At 37.0% G+C, this 14,873-nt stretch overlaps 1 protein-coding gene across 1 annotated transcript; it reads left to right on the forward strand.

Moving 5' to 3' along the window:
• The first annotated feature begins 6,970 nt into the window (after positions 1–6,970).
• Positions 6,971–14,463, forward strand: LOC141646530 (uncharacterized). Its single transcript, XM_074454402.1, has 8 exons — positions 6,971–7,113; positions 11,223–11,316; positions 11,580–11,703; positions 11,789–11,989; positions 12,101–12,548; positions 12,634–12,830; positions 13,395–13,571; positions 13,670–14,463. The coding sequence occupies exons 1-8, from the start codon at positions 6,971–6,973 to the stop codon at positions 14,461–14,463; spliced, it is 2,178 nt and encodes a 725-aa protein (XP_074310503.1).
• The last annotated feature ends 410 nt before the right edge of the window (positions 14,464–14,873 follow it).

Raw genomic sequence — 14,873 nt, forward strand, 5'->3', positions numbered from 1 at the left:
GTCAAAGACGATTGGATTGTAAGTTTGTAACCCAAAGACGATTGGATTGTAAGTTTGTAACCCGTTCATTTTGTTTTGTAAGACGTTCCAGGATGTTTCACAAATTTTAAAAAAAAAATCATGGAAAATGTTACATTAATGATTACGTATAATATGTAAAAAGAGAATAACTATCTACCTTTTCTTTTAGCTTCTCTTCTCACAACTGATTAAAATATCATATATTTTGCTCCATTTACTTGCTTTCCGACCCCATAAGAGAAAGAGAGAAGGTTGGAGAAAAGGTTGAAAGGAGAAGGTGAATAATTTAACATGACTTGTGAAATGAAACAGATTGGAAAGAGTACTATGTATTTGCCTTAATTACATACAAAGTATTTTTAAAATTTTCATGAGCTGTTTGGCAAAAAAAAAAATGTTCCCACCAACTTTATAAAAATGCATTTAAGGTAGTGTTTGACAATTAGAAATTTAATTCCAAACATTGAAACAGTGATATTCAATTCTAATTTCTATTCCAAAAAGTTGTTTGGCAAATCCACGAAACTAATTATAATTTTCAATTCCACAATAATGTTTGAAAAGCTATTGAAATTAATTTTGTTTTTTCAAAAATGCAAACATTAATCTCAAACAGCCAAACTCTAAAATTAAGAATCTGATCAATTCCATTGATCTATATATTAAGAGCAACTTTTATTTAAAATTACTCTTTTAACATAGTCCAAGATAAACTTGAAATACGGCAATTACTATATCTCCAGTTGTATAATAAGCACGGTACAATCATTATACATTTATCTGACCATATGTGTAATTTTTCTGAGTTTTTTAAAAGTTTATTTTTTTTATGTTTAAGTGTGTGAGTTCAAAAACTTTACAATATAACTCAGATTCTTTAAAATAAAACTCGGAAATTTTAGTATATAGCTCGGATTCTGCACCAGACAACTGGTGATAGAGTCTATTAATTGCTTAAAATCACTTATGGGACCATTTGTAAATCTTTTTGTAGCTTTCATGACTTGATGTCGACCAATTCCTTTGACATTTTTTACAACGCCATGAACTTCTTGTGGAGTGGGTGTCGAATTTTCTTTTGGCTTACTTTAAACATACTCTCTAAAACACCAAGTAAAATTTGCTACAACATCTGCCAACCTATCTCGCATTTGCTTCTTAGACCTCAAGGAAGATATTGACTTGTTTGAACTATCCTTTCACTTTCAATAGCTATAATGGGGATGTTTCAGTAGTATTCCCTCCATTCAAATTCAATGCTCACATTTGACTTTTTGGATACTATTCATATAAAATTTTTAGAATTTTTACTAATATAATGTAATATATTAACGATGCAAAACATGCATTGATGTACGTGAAAAAAGGTAAATGAGAATGTTGGATTTGAAGAGAGAATTTACCATAAAGCAACACACAACATCATTTCTAAAGATCTGATTAATATTGAATTTTCAAAAGGCCACCAATATTGACCCACATTCAACAAGCTACCATTATTATTATGTACACTCCCTTTATATCACATCAATGGTAACATTGATTTTTTTACACTTGTCGAGATACGTTTTGCAACGTGAATATCTTTAGTTACACATTATTACAAATTATAAAAAATTGATATTTTTATAGCATTCATGACGATAAATCAAACAAGATTTCACATGACTATATTTTGTCTTATAGATTAAAAATCATATCGAAGATTCCCTACGACCATGAATAGTGTCAAGATTCTCAATGCTACCATTGATGTGGTATGAAGGGAGTATGTTTTAATATTCAACAAGCCACAATTATTATATACTAGGTTGAAACCTGTGCGTTACAACATGATAATTAACTTAGTTATAATTATATTGAAAAAGGTTTTAAGAATATAAAGTTTTAATGTTTACATTTCTATATGTCTAATCATTTTAATACATGTGATTAAAATTTAAAATAGCTCTTTCAAATAAAATAAAAAATAAATAAATACATGGGATGAATATAGTAGGAAACACTTTGTTGATACTTAAAATTGAATTACTTTACTGATAATTTAAAATTATGTCATCATATAAATTATATATACGCAGTAATGTTTTATTGGTACTGATATTTCTCTCTTTTTAAATAAAAAATTTAATTAATTATATGATTACAATAAATAAAATATTTCATTAATATTGATCATTTTATCGATTTTTCTCCCTCTTATATAATAAGTATACTGATGATATATGTTCGCTATTTAAAAATTCGGCTTGAAAAAAAAAAAAAAAACTTATTGTTAAACTTTTAAATTCGGCTTGCTTGGTTAGAATAGCCAACTTTACTAACTGCTCATAAATCATAATATTAAATATATGAATTCCTTATGAAATTGAGATACAAAGCACTAAGGGGGTGTTTAGTAAACGGCATATTGGCCGATTTTTAGCATATTTAAGGGTTTTAGCATGCTTGACCAATCAATATGCTAATTTGAGTGTTTGGTAAACAACATATTGAAACAACATATTTGGGATCAATACGTTGTTTTACAATATGCTGCTTACCCCCAATAGCATATTGTAAAATAGAAAATTTTGTTTAATTTTACAAAGAATACTAACAATCTACTAATCGTAATCTGTCAATTACCAATCACTCAAATTAATTCTTGTAATAATAATATGTTAGTCAAACTTTCTGATGAAATCTGTCATTTATAATCTACTTTTGCTGAAATTAATCCACTGTCTACCAAATAGGGCCTAAAGTTTATTCAATCACTGACACATACGGATGACGGAGTAAATCTTGATACATAATTAGCAATTGAATCCTATTCCTAATTACACTCTTCCCTATAGAAGTTTATGTTGCTTACATTTAAATATTTAATGAAGATATATAATATAGATAGAACATAAATTATGTTTTGGTAAAAATTTACCAGTTAGTTGTTTAGATTGGTGAGTCAAAGTGATCGTCTATAACTACGAACGAGTCAAGAAAACACGGTGTAAACTAAAGTAAAAGACAACAAAAGAAAGATCGACGCAAAGAGTTTTTGGTGACGCGGAAAACCCGGTGTGGGAACAACCGCGGGGGGAATCGGAATCCCACCAAGTATGCACTATAATTCTTTAGGAGATATTTTAATGGAAGTACAAGATAAAGGCTAGGAAATAAGGCTCTTTAGGAATGCTTCCTTCTGGATCCTCTGCCGGAGTTTCAGCTGGAGCCTCTGCCGGAGTTTCTGCTGGAACTGCTGCTGGAGCCTGGGTATATTTTCTGGATACAAGAATGTCGTTGTTGCGTAGATATTGATCAATGAGGATGATAGAGATTATCAAGTGTGAGATGACGATGTAAAGGTGTGAGGTGGGGATATGTGTTTTGTTGTACGTTGTCATGCCTCCTTTCCCTTGTGGTTATTGCTCTTTTTATAGTGCATAAACCCTAGATGCCCTCTTATCTTGCAACCCATTAATGCTTTTGTAACTGCCCCTTATTTTACTCCAACCTCCCCTATTTTCCAGCAGTTGTTACACATTCATAGGGGGTTGTTGGTTGACTCCTTTTATTGCTCATTTAACTCCTCCACTTAATGCACTAAATGCTCCATTAGATGCTCATCCTAATTATTTCAGATATAGCTGCTTCCTCCAGGGTCTCGCTTCTTCAGGCTCCTCTAGAATCAGGCTCCTGACTTCTAGGATCAGGCTCCTCCAAAATCAGGCTCCTCCGAGATCAGGATCCTCCGGGATCAGGCTCTTCTAGAATCAGGCTCCTTCAGGACCAGGCTCCTCCAGAATCAGGCTCCTCCGAGATCAGGCTCCTCCAGGATCAGGATCCTCCGGGATCAGGCTCTTCTAGAATCAGGCTCCTTCAGGACCAGGCTCCTCCAGAATCAGGCTCCTCCGGGATCAGGCTCCTTCAGGACCAGGCTCCTCCAGAATCAGGCTCCTCCGGGATCAGGCTCCTTCAGGACCAGGCTCCTCCAGAATCAGGCTCCTCCGGGATCAGGCTCTTCCAGAATGAGGCCCCTCCAGAATTTGTTTCCTGACTTCTAGGTCCAGTCACCGAAAAATAGGAAGTAGCTGGGTTGACCCTTAACTTCTTTGACTGTGTTTGTTTTAATATCCCATGTGTGCTTTTCTCATCTACGGCCCGAATTCATCCACGACATTGATCCTCTCAAGCCTTGATTGTCCACTTGTTGCTTGCCACGTGTACCGATATGAAAATGTGAATTTTGCCCATAACAATTGCCCCCAATTTTCCTCCTCAGCCTCAAGATGAGGAGGGAAATTAGTCTTTCAGGTTCTGGATGTGGTCGTCATTCTGCTAGAATAAATATCTGCCTGCTGGATACACCAGGCTTAGTTCTGAACCCCTTCTATGTACCCAGACTTGTACTCGAGATTTTAACTCCAGGCCCCTGGTAGTCTAATCTGTTCGCTCTTGCTGGACCATAGTATATGGCTCTGGCAGACTGATTTCAGGGTTTCTTTGTTTGTGCTGGTTTGGAAGTGAGGCTATGTAGGTACCCTAGGCGAAGCGCTGCTGGTAGATTCTCATTGGAGTGAGGTTGACAGGTTGACAGGTAGGCAAAGCTGCCTCCTCCAGGATCTTCTTCCGGGCTCTCTACGGTTCTCCTACTCTGGAAGTAGCAGCAAGTAGATGCTGAAAGATGTTGATCGACGTTGGGTCCAGCGGATGGAATTGGTGGATGCAGGGTCCAGCTGGGACCAGCCTCCTCCTGACTTTACCGTTCTGCCTCTAAGTGTCGGGGGTAATTCTGGTGGTGAGAACCTCGAGCAGAACTTGCTGCTGCAGTTAGTATGCAGCTGGTACCTGAAAAATGTCAGTGATGCAACATAGGTGTATGCGACGATATACTAATGCATGACCCACCCTATATGGTGGTTAGACGCGTTGTGACCTTTATATGTTCTGAATGCAATGTCTATCAATGTGTCGTGAGAATGATCACGTTTGAGCGTGTGTTTGACATGTGTTATAATGTCGCGAGTGTTCTATCGTTTGTTTTGTATTCTACCGTTTCTGGCGTACTTTTGTTTTATCGTGCGTGCACCTTTTTTCGCTGTTTTGTTGCCGGCCTTCGTTGATTGGAGGCTCTAGGATTTAATTGCCTACTCTGTTTAGAGGGGCCCCGCTTGCGTGGGTGCTGAGTACTACAGGAGCCTTGTTCGTCCGATCTATGGGTACTCAGCCATAGGCCCACGCTTCACTGTATAGACACACAAACTCCATTAGATTAGTTTTTGCAAGCTCCTTTCTCCAAAACACATGATTTCAGAAATGCTTCAAAAGTAGGTCTTGAGAATGTACTATAGATAAGCTTAGGGTTTAAGATTCATAATGCTTAAAACATGCTAAAAATTATTTATAGTTCAAAAGTTTGAGCATGCTAATGGAAGTTAAAGTCAAAAGATTTGAGTAGGAACCTAAAAAGGATTTTTTTTTTTTTTTAAGTTTAATCAGAAATCAGGGCTCTTAGAAAGATAGGAACACTTAGCAAAACCGAGACACAGCGGAATTGTATCTCGGTAGATCGTGTACCAACATATGTCATCTTAAAAGTTGAGAGGTCTTTGGCGATAAAGCCCGAAACCCGAAATCAAGGCGGAGTTCCATCCGTAGACTATGTACCAAAATATGCAGTCTGTTGGCGAATTGTTGGGGAGGCTCTTGCCCCCTGCATGTCTTGCTCGGCCCCCATTTGTGGAAGGCATGCAAAACACTGCTCCTGATCACCTTTCTCTTGTTGAGCAATAACTAGTTATGTTCCAAGCAGGTTGCAGAATGCCCCTGGTTCCTGCAGCTACTGTTTGCAAGTTTTTCCTTCCAGTTTTTTCATTTTATCTGCTTGCTGTAGGACTGTAAGAATTTGTTGTTCCGGTATTCTGGTTGCTGCATATCTCCTGGATCCTCAAGCTGTTCGGACTCATTGATGGTTCAACGACATGCACTGCCCCCAGACCATGGATCTCTACCCTGCCAAGGATCACAATGCAAGATAACGAACAACCAACTACTGAATACCTCACCTCCTTATTGATCCTCCAGAAATTGTTCTATCTGAATGTTATTCTGGAAGCAGAGTCGTTTGATGGATCGCCATCTAGCATGATTATCTATTGGATCTGCAAAATCTGGTCCTGGCTTGGTTGTTGCCCCCGGGGGTAATGAGAGTGTCGGCCCCGGTTACGTCCGCAACCGGGATCTGCGGTTTCGGTGCTTGACTTTCAGGGACTCTTCAAGCTTGGATGATTAGGTCCCCTCCTGGTACCCTGGTCTCTGCAGGTAGCAAAGACTTACTGACATAGTATAATGTATGTTGAGCTTCTTCCTGCTGTCGTACCACTACTGCACCGACTTTCACCTCAGTTACTGGTAGATATAGGAACAGTGGTTCTTCCGAGTCTGGTTTGCCACAAGAGCCTTTCTAGATGTATGGTCAGCACCATAGGTAGCCCTTCCTGGGCCCTGAGTCTTCCTCCAGCCGCATAACAGCGATTGCCTTCATTTGTACTTCCTCGAAGGTAGTGCATGGATACTTGGTTAAGTCTTTATATAATTCTGAGTCCTGGTGGAGCCCTTGGCGGAAGGCTTCTATAGTTGTGGCTATGTCGCACCGGGGAATCAACAAAAATCGAAGTCATTTGGGGTGGTCAGTTTATGTGATGACCCAAGAACAATTGCTAAGTGGGATGCTATGAATAATGCAAGAAAGGTATAAGACCAATTAATGACTAACATTTACACACTTTATTTTTTTTATGTTTGGTTTTACTAATAAATATTGTCCTCCTTTAGGAACAAGCAATATCAACTTCGACAAGGGACACTTCGAAATCAGATTCAATAATGGTGAATTTAATTTTAACTTGAACTAATTTTTTTGATACTAATGGCTTTTTAGTAACAATTAATTTTTTGTTAGGAGAAAATGAGAGAGATGATTGAGTCTCAACCTGTGCTGAATTCCCAAGAGATCACACCACAGAAAGGTGTCGTGGAGACAACTGAAGCATCTGACAAGTCATCTGCCACAAAAATGAAGGAAATTAAGTTAGGCAAGCAGCCTATGGAGTTCTAAGAAACATTTAAGCAATGAAGCAATTTCTGAACTTTGTCAACAGACATTTCTGTTTTTGTTTTTGGACTGTTGTTTTATGTTGTATTTTGGACCAAGGTTATTTTAAGTTGTAATCGAACAATTAAGGTCGTCATATTTAAGATAGATTTGTAGCAGGTTTAATATGCAGCCAATCAAGAAGCTAAAGGAGAAAGGGATGGCACAACACTTCAAACATGGAGCTTAAAGAAAAGCAAAGATTGGATGCGGTTTAAAAGAAGCAACATCGACGATCTTTATTTATGTACTACGTTTTTTACTATTGTATTTCAATTCCCACAAAGAATTAATGAACTTTCGTCATCATTATGAAATTTAATTCTTTCATTTACAGTTTACGAGACATGTCATTAGTCAATAATAAGCGAGTATAACCAAAGAGACACGGTTTTTTTACAGCCAACAATAATAGAGTACATTTAATATCCTACCAATGAGTAAATGAAAAATGTTGTAAGAGTATTTGAGTTATATTGAAAATCATGGAAAAAAACGGATGAATGGAAGGGCATAAATTTAAAAGCATAGTCACGGAATGTGTAAGCAAAAACGTCTTAAATATAAAGGTCTAATTTTTTTCAGCTTAACTGACGGTTTAAATAGTTATGGTAACTATCCATGATGCACTACTTGCAGTTTATAAGTTAGTGGCCAATAATTGAATCAACAAAATGAAGTAGTTGTAGCATAGTGACGGAATGTGCAAGAAAAAACGTCTCAAAAATGAAAGTTGAATTTTATTCAGCTTAATTGACGGTTTAAACCATTATGGTCAACTATCCATGATGCACTACTTGCAGTTAATAAGTTAGTGGGCAATATTTGAGTAAACTAAACAAACAGTTTTGTAAGTTAGTGGGCAATAGTTGATTGAAGTAAAAGTAAATCAAACACATATTTTGTTTACCAGTTTTATTCGATGAATTAAAAAGAAAACCAACTAGAAACTGTGCACATTTTTTGCATCATCTTCAGAAGCATCAAAACAGAGGTGGGTTGAACATGTAAAAGGGCAATTCAAGTACAAGCCAAAAAAAAAGGAGAAGAGAGCAAGGAATGAACAACGAAAACAGTAAGTTTCTTAATTTATTTCTATGAATTAAAATCAGTTACATTGTGTTATTGCTTACTTAACTTTTTCGAACTTTGACGTACAATATGCATGCTTTGAATGTTATTGGTTACTTAACTTCTATCTTTGAGGAAGAATATGCATGCTACCAATGAACCTGCATTTTAGTAACATATTTTCATCAGATTAAGTTCATAAAAATTTGACTGAATAACATAATTTCATCAGAAATCAAAGTAAAACTTAAAAGGAAACTTTTTTAAAGAAACAAGGACTGAATAACACTTAACTTATTTTTTTGAAACCTTCCCTTCAAAATTGTTTCTACAAGGAGCAATATAAAAGTGTTAGTAAATTATGTTCCCAAAAGGGGAAATATGAAATTGAAAGGTATATTAGAAAAGAGATTGAAATTGAAAGGCATATTAGAAAAGGGAATCAGTAAATGTACTTAACTTTTCACATGTTGATAATTGAGCTGCAATGAATGTTCTGCAAACAATTGTAGAACAATTACAATGATTTGTATACTATACAACACATCTCACAACTGTTAAATCAAATGAGTTTGAATTCAAAATAAGTTTACTAATGTAACACTTTGAAACGTGAGTGTGAATGACAACAGTTGTATTGGTTGATTTGTGGTAGGACCAACACATGGGTTGGGTTAGGTCACTCTAGGTTGGGTTGGGTTGGGTTAGGTCAGTCTGGGTTGGGTTGGGTTAGGTCAGTCTGGGTTGGGTTGGGTTAGGTTGGGTCGATCCGAGTTGGGTCGATCCGGAGTTGGGTCGATCCGGTTGGGTCGATCCGGAAGGCAATTGGGTCAGTCCAGGCAATTGGGTCAAGTCCATGTATTTGGGTCAAGTCCATGTATTTGGGTCAAGTCGATGTAAATGGGTCCAGTCCATGTAAATGGGTCCAGTCCATGTAAATTGGTCCAGTACATGTAAATTGGTCCACTCCATGTAAATGGGTCAGTCAATGTAAATGGGTCAGTCAATGTAAATGGGTTGTAAATGGGCCAGTCTGTTTTTGCATGGGTCGGGTTAAAATCCGGGTTGGGTTGGGTCGGGTTAAAACCCGGGTTGGGTTGGGTCGGGTTTAAACCCGGGTTGGATTGGTTCGGGTTTAAACCCGGGTTGGATTGGTTCGTGTTTAAACCCGGGTTGGGTTGGGTCGGATTTAAACCCGGGTTGGATTGGGTCGGGTTTAAACACGGGGTGGTTTGGGTCGGGTTAAAACCCGGGGTGGTTTGGGTCGAGTTAAAACCCGGGTTGGATTGGATCCGGTTAAAACCCGGGTTGGATTGGGTCGGGTTATAACCCGTGTTGGATTTGGTCGGGTTAACCCCGTGTTCGATTAGGTCGGGTTAAAACCCGTTTAGATTTGGGTCAGGTTAAAACCCTTGCTGATTTGAATCCAATTTTAGGCAAGGTTGTAGGCAACATGTAATTTTAATTAATGAATCTAGGGTTTTAATTTATGACAACAACAAAGTCGCAGCAATCTTGAATGACAACAGATCCTATACTCAGATTTCCAGATTTTTAACCATTATTTTCAATAATATAGATAAATTATGAAGACTAACATAAAAACTCCATTAAAAAAATTTAACATCTAAAAACAGATTGAATTCATTTTTTTAAAAATATTGTTACTAGCATTTCTAAGTCATTATAGTCGTAGATCTAAAAAAAAAGTGTTAAAAAACGCAATCAAGGAACTCACTATCAACAGATCAGTTTATAATATATCGAAATAGAGCATCTGTAATATGAATATGAATCTGCATGCGAGGATAAATGTTTATTTTGCATTAATATTTAATCAATATCGGCATGTATTGAACATCATCTTTAAGCGGCATAAAAATGAACAAAAACAAAACGCGGATCTTATATTGCATTAATGAGATCCGTATTTAACAAATCTATAATACGAAAAAATTGCAAAAAATATTAAGAAAATATTATTTGTCGATTTTCTAATTACCATGAATTCAAATATGTCATAAAATTTATAGATCTGACATTATAAACAACCATTTTAATTATATGTTGATTTTCTAATTACCGTCCACTCAAATATGTCATAAATTGATAGATCTAACGATATAAACAACGATTTAATTTTAAAAATGTCGAAAAAAATTAATATTTTACTTATTAAGTGGCGGAAATAAAATTAAAGAGTAGAGTAAAATTAAACTTACCATTAATACATCTTCAATAAGCGCTCCTAAGAACACGACTCCCTTCACCATGTTAAAGAATGACCGTGTGCATGCGCGGAAAACAGATCGGACAATGAAGGGTTAGTAATCGGATTTAGGGTGCACAAAGGACGAGATGAGAGGTTTTAGTGAGAGATCTAATTTAGTATTGAAGTTGTATGTGTAATATGAGGATAGACTGTGTAAAAGAGGCGATAAGGTGAGCTGCTTTAGTTTTAGGTTTTTAGTGAGATAGTGAAGCAGAGAGAGAGAGGGAGATAAAGACGAAGGAGTGTAAGGATATGAGACGGATTCTAGGGTTTTCTTGTGGGGGAGGGGTTATATATAGGTGGGGTAATTATTAGGGTTTTCGTCTGTTGGGCTGGACGGGAAATGTGAAAACGTTGGGCCCAAATTCACATTTATATAACCCCATGTTTGGTACTGTTTGTTTTTTAATTTTTGTTCGGGAATTGGGCTAGACAGGAATTGTAGAAAGTTTTGGACCCAAATTAGTATAAGATAGGTTAGCATTAGGGTATTTTTCTTACTTGGGTTGGATGGGAATTAAAGAACTCGTGAGCCCAAATTTGGGTTTTCGAGATATTGATTAAAAATTGGGTCGTTGTCAGCCCATTTGTAATATCGTTTGGCCTTTTAATTTTGTTCGAGATGAGTTTACATACAGTCCACGTTGTTTACAGTTTCAAAATGTACAATAAAATATAACGTTTGACATAATTTGTCTTTGTCGTTATGTTTTACCAATATAGGTGTTCGGATATTCGAAAGAAACTTGATGATTACGGACAATACGCCACAATCAATGTCAAATCCTCGAGTACCGCTTATCCGACATTAGCAACGGTACTTCTTTATTTTTAATTGTTAATATTTTACTACATATATTCAATTTTTTACATTTTTATTTTAATCATGTTTCATTTGTTGTTTTTAGAAAATTATAATAAGTCATTAAAAATTGTGAAAATTTCGATTTCTCATACTCCGTAAACAAAGCGCGAGAAAAAATTACAAGCGAACAGATATCGATAACAACCCCGCCAAGTAATGTTTTTACTGATCCTCCTCTATCATATTCCAACACTGTTATTGTAACGCCTAATAAGTTAAGGGAAAGAACGGCAAGAGAAAAAAGACAGTTGCGATTCTCTAAGAAACGTGCTGGTAGCGTTCATAGTGACGTTTCTCAAAATACGGTCAATTTGACACGAGCAACCTCCAACGTGACAGGTATATATATCTATATTTAATTTTTTTCATTTAACATGTATTAACGTTTGTGAATGTCTTAATTTTAATTAAAAACGTTGTGTAGAACTTATATGTAGTCCGACCGATGTTGTTGAGCGCTTAGTGAGAGATCTATGTGCTGAATATGGTGAAACTTTCAATGAAGTGATTCCGTCTGTAAACCGAATTGAACAATCATCCGATAGTTGTGTTTTTAATGCATCTTATTCACATGGAGAATCTTCGAGAACTCACCAAAATACTTCTGTGCCGTTAAATAATGATGGTTAGTTCAATCATTACTTTATATTTTTTAATTTGAATTGCAACATGCTTTTGTTGTTGTAGTCTAATTTTTAATTCTTAATTTATGAATTTTGTTTTAAAAATTGTTTAGCATGGGAAGGCTATTGGGACTGTGGTGATGCAGAATATGAGTGCGAGAAATGTCACGCGTTGATGTGGTTTGATGAGAGAAAAGATAAAAGACGTGGTACAAGACGTCCTAAGTTCTCCCTTTGTTGTTCTGATGGAAAAGTTGAACTCGCATTTCTACAAGACCGCTTTGAACTTATAAAGTTGTTGTTGACCGGTCAGCATCGATTTAGCAACCATTATAGAGAAAACATTAGAGCTTATAACTCGATGTTCTCATTCACTTCTATGGGCGGTAAAATCGATCATTCCATCATTCAAGGTAAAGGACCGTACATGTTTAGGATGGGAGGTCAAAATTGTCATCGGATAGGGACTTTGGTACCGACCGGAGATGCAAGGCCAAAGTTCTGTCAACTTTACATATATGACACGGAAGAGGAAGTTCAAAATCGAAAAAATGCCATTAGGTAAATATATTTCCTTTCCGTAATAATTTTTTTTGTAGAGTATAATATTTATTTTCGTAGTCAATAATTTTATTTTTAATTGTAGTCCAGGGGATCCATCAAGGTTCAATGACGAGTTAATACGATTGTTGGAAAATATGATTGACTCTCACAATACAATTGCAAAGACATTTAGGAAGGTTAGGGATAGACTGACTGTAAATACAGACAGTGAAGTGAGTATCAAACTTATTTCAAGGAGATCAAGTGATGGAAGAACTTATAATCTTCCAACATTTCGAGGTAGCGGCTTTAATTGAGGGGGATATTGGTCCACATATGGAGAAGCGAGATATTATTGTGAGAAGGTCGTGCGGTGGTTTACAAAATGGATATCCGAGTTGCACCCTTTATACACCCCCTTACAATATCCTTTGTTAATTCCATCCGGAGAAGATGGGTATAGGCCAGGTATCCTACATAGTACTTCTTCTATTGGTGTTAGCACGAGTGACCAACCACGTGAAGAAACATCGTGTAGGGAGTGGTTTGCTTATCATCTTATAGAGAGACCACCAGATGTTGAATTTCCAACGATCTTATTATCTGGTAAGGCATTCCACCAATTTTTAGTTGATTGTTATATGCTGGTCGAATCGCATAGGCTCAATTTCATTCGTTTTAACCAAGATCGACTTGAGTTGATAATTATAAGAACCTCTCAAATCTTTGTTGGAAGAGGAGATGTTGAGCCATCTTCGGCGGGTACTCGGTTTATCGTGCCTTCTTCTTTCCCCGGAGGTGACAACTGGAAAAAAGCAAATTTCCTCGATACCATGACTATTTGTAAGTGGTTTGGTTATCCAGATTTATTCATCACTTTCACCTGTAATCCAAAGTGGCCGGAAATAGTACGATTTGTTTCTAAAAGAGGCTTGCGACCCGAGGATCGTCCAGATATTGTCTGTCGCGTCTTTAAAATGAAGCTTGATGAGTTGATTAGGGACTTAAAGGATCGACATATTTTTGGAAGAGCGCGAGGAGGTACTACCAATTGCTAATCTTTTAATTTAATATATCGTTTGCTTTTTTAGCATTACTGTAGAAAAATCTAATGACATTTATGAACGTGTTTTTTGCAGTCGTGTATACTATTGAATTTCAAAAACGTGGACTCCCTCATGCCCATATAGTATTGTTCCTACATCGGGAGGACAAATTTCCTACAGCCGCAGATGTTGACAAAATCATTTCCGCGGAGATTCCTGATCCGACTACAGATCCCGTCTTACATAGTGTTGTTTGCGAGTATATGCTTCATGGACCGTGTGGTAAAGCAAAGCCCTCATGTCCGTGCATGGTCGGAGGCAAGTGCTCAAAATATTACCCAAAGCCGTGCACCGAGAGAACAACGGTTGACGGTGATGGGTACCCTATATACAAGAGAAGCAAGGAAAGAGTTACGGTGATTAAAGATGATGTGCCCCTGGGAAATGATTTTGTCATTCCATATAACTCTCAGTTGTTGTTGAAATATCGGGCTCATATCAATGTCGAATGGTGTAATCAATCTAGATCCATAAAGTACCTATTTAAGTACATTAACAAGGGCTCTGATCGAGTTACCATGCAGTCGTCTTATACACGACGTAATGAGGAGGACCCTGGTCGATTTGATGAGATTAAGAGGTTTTACGATTGTCGATATCTCTCAGCATGTGAAGCCGCTTGGAGAATTTTTGGGTTTGATATCCACTACAGAACTCCTGCTGTTGAAAGGCTACAATACCATCTTCCGGATGAGCAACCTATTGTCTTCCACGATGATGATTGGGTTGATGAGGTCGTAGAAAAGACTTCGCTCGGAGTGTCACAATTTCTTAATTGGATGGGCTGTAATAATTCGACAGTAGAAGAGATACAGGTTGCTAAATAATTATTGTACTGTGAATTTCCAACCAAATTTGTTTGGAAAAAGAAACTTCGTCAATGGAGCCTTAGGAAAAAAGGATTTACAATTGGTAGGTTGGTTCACGTTCCCCCGCAATGTGGTGAATTGTATTTCATGAGAGTAATGTTGAATCACGTTAAGGGACCAAAATGTTTTGAGGATATTAGGACTGTGAATCAGTTTGTTCATCCGACATTTAGAGAAGCATGTTATGCATTGGGATTAATTGGTGATGATCGAGAGTATATTGCAGCTATCAACGAAACGGTGATTGAAGGGTCCGCTTCTACGAGAAATTTGTTCGCGACGTTATTATTTTGTGGCACTTTGTCTATGCCGAAGCGAGTCCGGGACGAAACTTGGCAACTGCTATCGGACGACATCCTTCATAGGCA

This window comes from Silene latifolia, chromosome 3 (assembly GCF_048544455.1).
Source record: "Silene latifolia isolate original U9 population chromosome 3, ASM4854445v1, whole genome shotgun sequence".
NCBI classification, from domain to species: Eukaryota; Viridiplantae; Streptophyta; class Magnoliopsida; order Caryophyllales; family Caryophyllaceae; genus Silene; species Silene latifolia.